The following is a 9,779-nucleotide window of genomic DNA, read 5'->3' on the forward strand; positions in this document are numbered from 1 at the left end:
TTTATTGTTTGTGAAATACAATAAAATTATTCAATATTTTTAACCAACAAAAAAAGAGTTTGCTATGCAATAATTAGTACTCAATTTTTTGGGGCAAGTGCATGTGTATCACTACAGGACATTGTTACTGCACCCTGCACGATAAAGTGCAACACCGGCAGAATTGTAAGACTATATATCCTTTGAAATGGTTAGAATCTGTGAAGCCATTCCATTCTATTTAGTGTTTCCATCGCTCAACTATATCCTTCTGGAAGCTGAAGATAACCAATTAGTTATAGATAATTTATTGAATCAATACACAATCTATTACAATAACCAATATGTTTTCTTCATCATGCATTAATACAGCAAGTGCTTCTTTAAATTATGTTATAACTTTCTTTCGCTATGGGAAAAGTAATCAAGGCTGTCCAAGAAGTGAAGGCTTGTAGAAAGCATGAGTTTGTGCAATCTCAATGCGTTCACGAGGATCATTCAGGGTTTCATCCCTCAGTGCCTTCAGAATTGCTTGTGATGATTGTTCCCTGAAGATCCAACATAAAAGACAAAGGATTTAAATTCCAGATCGACCAAATCCATGCTTATACATGTGAGTCAGAATAACACAAGGGTCACGTGGCTTTATTCATGGTAAAATTTTATTGAAGTGTTTGGTTCACAATAAAAGTGAACAAAACAAACAAGACCCCTGTCTGTTAATTTGTCATTGCTCATGCATGGTTTATTTTTAACTTTTTAAGTGTCATTTGTCACAAAGGCTCCACAATAAGTAAATAACAAGTACACTATAGGTTGAGATCACAAATGAGATTAATGAGTCGCAGAAACTTTACCTTCTGATCAGTATCTTATAGAGTGTCTTTAAGATGGGGCATAGCTCTACAGGAGCTACTGGCTTGTTCTCTTCAGGATGCGGTACATTTAGGCTAGACTGACTCAAAAGTTCATAGAAAGCCCCTACTGCAGAAACACCCTGGAAAATGATAGGGTAGATTTAGCAATATCATGATGTAAGATGCAAGTCAGACAAAAAAAAGGAATGTGACTAATCTAGAAAGGAAAAAGTTGTCCTGTTCCCAGTCAAAGTCCAGACTCTTAGTCCAACTGATGTGGCCAGGGGCCTCAGGAACTCTGGTGATGTCTTACAGAAAACTCATATTCATCTAGCATAGTGCATTTAGTTCACTAGTGTGTTCTTCTCAAAAAAAAAAAAAAAAAAAAAAAAAAAAAAAAAAAAAAAAAAAAAAAAGTTCACTAGTGTGAAAGCGACTCAATTATAATAAGATACTAGTCGCAGACCTGCACGATGCACAGGAAAATATGATATATTATTTTTTATTGGATAATTATTGAATTAATATATTAGATTGTATATTATTTAAAATTCAATATGTGTTATTTGAAATTATGTTTTAAATTAGAAATTTTTTATAGTGTAACAAAATATATTTTGTAGTTAGGTATTTTATATAGTGAGATGTATGAAAACACAATGCAATAATTTTATTTTTTTTAAAAAAATTGATAGTGTGAGAACTATTAGTCCAAGATGTAACTATGTATACTTTGTTTATTATTATATAGATGTATGCGATTTAACTCTTATAGATATATTTTTCTCAAAAACATAGATTCACATCTCTTTCTTCCTCACAATTGAAACTAAGTGAAAAAGTAAATAAAGATAACTATGCAATAGATCATTATCAATAAATCATATATTTAAAGTGGAAACATAAAATAAAATAAAATCTTTAGAAATAATATACAATCTAATATATTATCCTAAATATCCAAGTTGATACTCTACAAATAAAAAAACTTTATTCATTTTTTGTCACAGTATAGACTATAGAGCAATTACAAAATAACAAAAAGTCAAGGAACTTATAGCAAAAGACTTTCTATACAAAATTTCAGTAGAAGAGAGACTAACAGGCCCTCCACTTTCTTTAAGACCTAGGAGATTATGAAAGACCATACATCCTTTGCCTACCCTTTTCTCTTTCTCAAATTTACATTACCAAAGAAGTGTATAAAGCTAAAAGCATTGTGAATACATCTCTGTTCAATGGAAGTCCATTGGTAGGCACATTCAAATTCGTAGCCGTGTATATTTTGTTTTGATATAAACTCAACTTTCCATTTTTTTTTTTATAAAAAAAAAAAACTACATATTAATGCAAACCAATATTAAACCAAAGCTATAAGAGTGATTTGTGATAGGAAATTTTAAAAAAATACAACACAAAAAAAAAATTAAATAAAAAAACATCAACCTAAATTAGAGTTATAAGAAAGAACAAAAATCAAGCAATTAAGAGAGAGAGAGAGAGTACTCACAGTTTTTGTGTGGAAAAAAATATGGATTGAATCGAATAAATGATATCAAATTTATAAAAAATAAGATGGAGAGAAGAAGAGTTAAAATATAAGAAAGATGAAATAATGAAGAAAGTTTAATAGTAAAGTAAAGAGTAGTAGGGGGATAAAGAGGCAAAGAGAGAGGGGAAAGGTTGGAGGAAGAGAAGAAGAGTTTTTTTCTTCTTTTTTTCCTTTAGAACAAGAAGATGAAAAGTTTAAATATTCAATTACTTGAAATTAGAAAGAAGAAAACGAAAAGTTGAAATCAAGTTGAAATCAATTTGGATAGCTGAATATAGTTAAACATTTGCATCTAATGAATAGTAACGTTTGTAATGAATAGTAAACATGTGCATATATCCACTAAATGATAATGAATTGTTCAATTTTAACAATTACTTGAAATTAGAAAGAAGAAAATGAAAATTTGAAATCAATTTGGGTAGCTGAATAGTCAAATATTTGCATTTAAAACAAATGAATAATAACATGTTTAATAGTAATGGGGTGCATTAACAGGTTTGTACATTAACTATATTTAATTATTATATATAAAATAAAATAGAAAAATCATAAAGGAAATTAAAAAAAAAAAAGTATGACATGACTAATGAGGTGGCTCAACGGGAGTACAGCAACATTAAATTTTACTTCTCAGCTTTTAGAAATATATAGATATAGATGTCTGTAATTTTCCTTTTGCATCTAATTCCAGGATTTATGTTTTTTACGGAGCCTATGGTCTCCAATCATAGCATGTTTTCTTTCAACTTGCCTAAAATGAATGATGATATAGATAAATGCTACAAAAGACTAGTTGATTTCATTTGTGGATGCATTGAGTGGGACAATATCAGCATTGCAGCTATTAGTAACAGAACACAAAATGAAATTTAAATGTGTCACATTTGTGAGAGAGAAGCAAGATCCCTCAAATCAAGCTGAGAATGTTATTCAAGAATAAAGCAATATTTGGCAGAACCATACATAATTGAACAGAACCTTGTTCTGCAAATAACGTTATGAGAAATGTTATATTAATGGTGCCTTCAAAAGAAACTTAAGGGCATGTCAATCCCATGGCCAGCCAAATCTGCCATGCAATATACTTGATGATTATGTCAAGTGCACTGCACATTCAAAAAGTTTTAAAAGGCCTAGACCTGTTCAAGTGTTGAAAGAGATGTAGTGGTTGGATGTGGAGGATCTACACTGACATTTTTTTTTTTGTTCTAATAAGATGAAACTTACATAAAATTTTCAAAGCAATTGCTTCTCCTTTGGGTTGCTCCCAAACTCAACGTAAAGTAATGACACATACTACCATAGTCTATAATTGCAGAATTTGATGAGAATGCATCTTACATAGATTCCAAAGGAAATATTAAATCAAACTCAGTACCTGAATCATTCCTTTGCCACTGATGCTATCACCCATATCTAGGTTTAGTTCACCCTTGGCTAACATTTGGCCATACCATGCATTACGACCTTTTAACAAGGTTACATAAGTGTCAGCCAGCAAAGGCCCTGCAAGCTTCTCTGGTTCCTCAGCCAACAAATGGGTAATAAATATCATCTCTGATGTACAATGTGCAAAATATACTGATTTGCTGGTAGCACTTTCATTGGTAAGGGCTGCTACCATTCCTGAGAAAACCACAATGGGAAAGGGACCATGTAAACTCAGGTCATAGACCATGTATAATAATAAATAAAACATGCATTTGCGATCAACATATATTATTCCAGATGTTGCAACATTTTACTCTGAACTGAAATAATTAGGGGATTGGACTCGGCAAGAGTTACCTAGCAGAGTTTGAGGGTTGTTAATTCATATACATGCATGCATATATTCATACATATCTCTATTCCATTACATATATCATACATCAAAAATCTGTACAACAGTCACCAATTTGACAATGGATCAATAGAACTAAGAAAACTATTAAGATATAACTTGAATGTGCCATGAGTAAACACTGCATCAAAAGACCATGCTTTTAATGTAATTTTATTAAAAGTTGGCTTGTAATAGCAAGAAAGAAACACATTGGGAGAGGTTTATCAATGAAACTGTCTACATCAGCACTCATCTCCAGCTAAAGTGTTATAAAGGTGAATTCATTTCATAATAACTGTGACCATCATTGCCACACCAAAAAGGTTGTTAATACATAATACTGCATCCTTGTACAATGTCTCAATTGACAATATCAGACTTTTTTGCTCCTCGTGTTTTTTCTATTTATTTTTCATTGAATTTCATTTCCAGGAACATGAGGAAAGCTTATGCTGCAGTCTTCTTACCTTTTCTAATGCTTGTTCAGCAAAGTGATCTTTCAATAATAGGATGTCACTTCTATAAATGCCAAACAAGAAACTAGGAAAAGGAATAATACAATTACCCAAGGGGTCATTAAAAAAAAGCAGGATAAAAATTGGCATAGAAGATCAAGTTTACCCACACAATGACTCTGAAACTTACCAGCGCCAATGGCATAGACATTTTTCAGACCACCCATGACTTCATGTGTGACAAGGTCACTGTTGTCCCAGACAATAAAATGGGGTTGCCTTAAAAATTTTGCAAGGGGTTTCCTCCACTTCTCAGCTCCACAAATTCGAGCATTAGCATATTCCTTGTTGTAAATTTCTGATGCAATATTTGGTCCACCTAGATAAAGTATGTTCTCCATAGACATTCCAGCTACCAGGCATATATACTAAAGGTTAGAGAACAGGGAAAATATTTTCTGCATAACTAAGTTAAATTAAAAATAAATAAATAAATAACCATTCAAGTTGGGGAAAAAAATCAAAAACAAAAACAATATTCAAATTGCATATATTGCACTCCTGAAACACAAGCAATGAAATTATTTAATCATATTGATGTAGATGAGGGAAGTACATTTCCCATAACTTTCAAGCAGATCCTCATAATCCTAGAGATAAGGCTGGTCAATAGTATAATGCCTCAACATACATAAGCAACATAAATTAAGTTCCAACCCAAAGTAAGACATCCTGATTCCCCTCCCAAAGCTCCAATCACTACTACACAATGATTCTACCAAGTAAGAAAGCTCTTAACAAATTCAAGCATAAATGGCAGTATTGCTTGGTTTCATGAGAATAATTGTTTGCTTTTGTCATACTAATTCATAAGGTCTTGCACTTTAAAGTTTTATTTTCAACATTCACCACTGCATGTAAGATATAACCAATTTTTTGCTTTCATGAGAATAATTTGTTTATATCAGCCATACAAATTCCTAAGGTTATACACTTCCAAAAGTTCTTTTTAAAGCTCACCACTGCATATAAAATACAAGCAAAAGAATGAAAATTTTATCTTTCTTACTTAAAAAATCTATTCACCTTTACCTATAATATGCAAAAAAAAAGGTGATAAGTGCTACCACAAGCAGACTTGCAAAGCAAAAGAAGATAATTCTTACTTGCTCGGTTAATCATTTGCGTGGGAGTTATTATGTGGGGAACAGGATCTAGTGCAGCCTCTATACCCTTTGACAAGGATATGATGATTGGTACTGTGATTCTCTCCTTCCAGTAATGACTGATCTCTTCAAAAACCTCCCGAGTTTCAGTGGAAGGCAAACCATTCACCACAATATCGGCATCCCAAATAGCCTCCTGCAAATTAGTCACAACCTTCAAAGGACAAAGTGGGGTATCAATCATGTTCAAGCAAAACCCATCTTTCAAAATCTCATCGGCATAGAGAGTCCGATCACCTAGTCTTGCCTCGACATACTTCAAATATGCACAGCGTCTGATCAACCTCCTCAATACATCCTCCCTTGAATTGATCACTTCAAAGAGATGTTCAGCTGTGGCTCTATCAACAGCTCTTCCTGGCCTTCTCCATATTCTGATTTGGACCTTCTCTCTATATTGGCCATAGCTGTCTTGTAGTAAAGCTGCAAAAACACTGCCCCAAGCACCTGCTCCAACACCAACAATCCTTAATGGATCACCAGCAGCCTTGCCAAGAAGGCGGCGAAGCTCATCAAGCTTCTCTTCCAAACCATTAAAGTTCTGAATAGACCCATTGGAGTATAAATTATGACCCATTCTCTCAATGCTTCCCACCATGTTCTTCCCAGTAATGTCAACACCAAGAAGATCAATAAATCAATACAAACAAAGCAAAAATCTTTAATTGTATCAATTAGGTGTCCTCTTTTCTGGGTTCTCTTCTATTTCCACCTCTGAGTTTCACATTCAAATTTATAACTTCCTCAACTACACAAGACTTGAAAGAGCAAACAAGCTCAAATTTTTATATGGGTCTTGCACTCCAAATCCCACAATATTCAATTCGCCGCTTAAAAAGACAAACCCCACTTTACAAGTTGCATGCATTCAAAAGAATCAAATCTTATTGGTAGACCCTTTTACCAACACTGAAACTAATCTTCCGCGTTTCCACTAAGATTTTCGGTCCTACCTATCAAGAAAATGGATCTCATCATGCCACATATATATATGTACCAGCTTATTTATTTTCTGAGAGCTCTTAAGTAATCCATTCTAGAAGAATAGTCCAAAAAATATTCTAATACGGCTTTGTTTTCTCCGTCTGATTGAGTTTGTTCATCTACCAAAGCTACAAACTAATTAAAACAAAATAAAAACTTCAAAGTCAAAGAAAGCCAACCTCTTGTCGGTATCCACAAAGGCTTTGGCTTCAATTTTGAGACCGGCAGTTCAGCTTGAATTTCCTAGCTATCAATAGCCAAGACCCACCACAGACTTTGAACACTTACTCAATTCTCAGAGCCGGAAATGTTGGAGGGAAACCATAGAAAAAAAAAGAAAAAAAAAAAGAAGCTGAAAATAACAAAAAGGCTCTTAAAGTTTAAAGAGAGATGGTGATTAGCATGAAAAGTAAGTGCATTTGTTGTGGGGTTGTGGAGATGAAGAAGCAATAAGGAAATGATGATGAGCCAAAATCAGCAGCTAGCTTATTAGCTGTACTTCCTGTTCACATTTTTGCATTGAATGGAAGGGTATGGTTGGAGTTTGAATTCGGTGTCTTTGCATTAAATAGGTTATGGATGTTTCCAACCTCCCCAACGGTCATTAATTATATTTTGAGCTTTGTCATGACTAATTCCCATTACAGTTGTCTACCTGCAATATTCTCCCAGCTAGTTAAGCCTATAACAATTAATAAGAACGGTTTAAAGAGCGGACATTATAATTTAAAACTCTTGATATAAAAAAAAAGTACTATTTAGAGGAAGATTCAGTCATATTTGAAATGAGAAATCCTATAGAGTATAGACACAACAAAATGTCACAATATTCTTAAATTAGTATGCCACCATAATTTCCAATTTATCCCGATTTCTTATTTGGCAATAAGAAACTCTCTTTTTTTGTGTGTATGGATAGTTTAATAGTTATAATGGAGAGGAATAAAGAGATGTTAACGAGTTGAATTTGATGGCGTTAAAAGTCAATCAAGCTAGCTATAAGCTACTATTTAAGATATATATAGTTTGAGGACTGGTTAACAAATCTATTAACTAAATTATTGAATGATCTATAATTCATATTAAAAAAATGCATAATCTTAGGAGTTTTGAATAATTCTTGGTGTTTCATTATTGTGTGAGTACTGTTATTAACATAATCCCATGCATCTGGTCATCCCCAATTCCAGAATTTACTTTTGGAGTAATATCTCTTTATTTGCCAAATTGTATCTCATATAATGTAAGGTCTATTTCATAAATATATGTAAACCCCGCATATATGTTACGTACAACTGTTTATAACTTTAAATTAAGAATAAAATCTTTCATCAAAGAAAAAAAGAATAAAATCTTTTTTTTCTCAAAAAAAGAAAAAGAAAATCTTTTTTCATTATTTACATTAAAAAAAAAAATCATTTCTTTTACAATTGTAGCGAGGTCGTCATAGGCCATAGCCATGTGTGATCGTAATAAAAAGACATCTAATATTTCCTTCTTCTTTTCTATCTATTATTTATGAAGCATCCATAACTATGGTCAAATGGCCACGATTATCCACTATTTTGCAGATGATCTTACTGAATAGATACTATTTAATTAAACAATATAAAATACTGTACTTAAAATTGTTGTAGTTTGTTTCAAAAAAAAAAAAAAAATGTTGTAGTTAGATTGAGTAAACTTTTGATATGCAACAAATGAAACCCATCATTTTTATTTTTGAGAATGACAATGTTTAGAGTTTTTTTGACTATTTAACTATTTTATCATTTTTTTTTTTTTTTGGGATAGAAATCAAGTATTTTATGTATGTATAATCCTCCGTTCCACTCACACTCACACTGAAAATTATAGAGTAAACTCATCATTTTTATTAAATATTTGTGATTAGAAAAAAGAAATGAAAACCCATTATGAGCATAGTTTTTTTTTTTTTGGGGGGGGGGGGGTAGAAAGAGAGGATTTTTTTATTTATTTAGAAACCATTATGAACACAATTAAATAGTGACACTGAGGGCTCGTTTGGCAATAGTTTTCAAAAATTATTGTTTAAAAAGTTGTGAAAATTATGGTTTGAAAAGTGTTGTTGAATAACGTGTTTTTAGTGTTAATAAAACAAAAAAATGTGTTTGGTATCATAGTTTAAACAATATTTTTCAGTGTTCAAAAAAATGTAAAATATATGTTTGGTATGTGTGTTTTTAATGATAAAAAAAACTGACAACGTATTAAATAATAATTTTTTAATCCGTTTTTTATCCCTTCTTTATTCCTTTTCTTTTGTCTTTATCCCTTTCTCTTCAGTCTTCAGTCTTCCCTCAGAGCAGAAAACGAAAAAGCCAAACCCACGCACGTCTTCATCTCCATCGACGCCAAAGAAGATCCACGGCTGGGCTTTACGTTCGTCGGAGCTCTCCGCCGATCAGTACCTTCAGCCCGAGATATACACAACTCCGTTCACCGATCTTCAGGCGTAGTTCTTCCCTCTGCTTCTTCTTATTCTTCTTCTTTATTTCTTTTCCGTTTCTTTCTTTCTTTCTTTAAATCTTCATTTGCCGCGAGACCGATTTGCCTCTTCGCGTGATCGATTTTCTGTGAGACCGATCCAGGAAGAAGCATTTTGGCGGTGGAGAGGAAGAATTGAAAACAAAATTTCTACCGTGACTATCTATGAGTTGTGTATTTGTGGGTTCCAATTTGTGTTGTTGAGATCTTGTAGGTTGTAATTGGTGTTTTTGAGGGTTGTGATTGCTGGTTTGTGGTGTTCTGTGTGTTGTTGAGAAAAAAAAAAAAAAAAACTAAAGAATAAATTAAATCAAAGAAAAGGAAGATGGGTTTGTGGTCACTCTGTCTGAAGTGTTGCCGATGATGGGTCTGCCATGGGAACTTGCTGGA

The 9,779-nt window shown here is 32.7% G+C and overlaps 1 protein-coding gene across 2 annotated transcripts; it reads right to left on the reverse strand.

Moving 5' to 3' along the window:
- Window positions 1-262: 262 nt before the first annotated feature.
- On the reverse strand, window positions 263-7,412 carry LOC115953083 (glycerol-3-phosphate dehydrogenase [NAD(+)] GPDHC1, cytosolic). Of its 2 annotated transcripts, XM_031070565.1 has the most exons (6): window positions 7,061-7,412; window positions 5,838-6,850; window positions 4,862-5,083; window positions 3,770-4,017; window positions 837-976; window positions 263-527 (listed from the first exon to the last, which is right to left on the reverse strand). In XM_031070565.1, the coding sequence occupies exons 2-6, from the start codon at window positions 6,493-6,495 to the stop codon at window positions 404-406; spliced, it is 1,392 nt and encodes a 463-aa protein (XP_030926425.1). In that variant the 5' UTR covers window positions 6,496-6,850; window positions 7,061-7,412; the 3' UTR covers window positions 263-403. The 2 variants fall into 2 exon arrangements, with proteins under 2 accessions (XP_030926425.1, XP_030926424.1); XM_031070564.1 differs by having other exon boundaries at window positions 5,838-7,412.
- Between the last annotated feature and the right edge of the window lie 2,367 nt (window positions 7,413-9,779).

This window comes from Quercus lobata, chromosome 7, assembly GCF_001633185.2.
Source record: "Quercus lobata isolate SW786 chromosome 7, ValleyOak3.0 Primary Assembly, whole genome shotgun sequence".
NCBI lineage: Eukaryota > Viridiplantae > Streptophyta > Magnoliopsida > Fagales > Fagaceae > Quercus > Quercus lobata.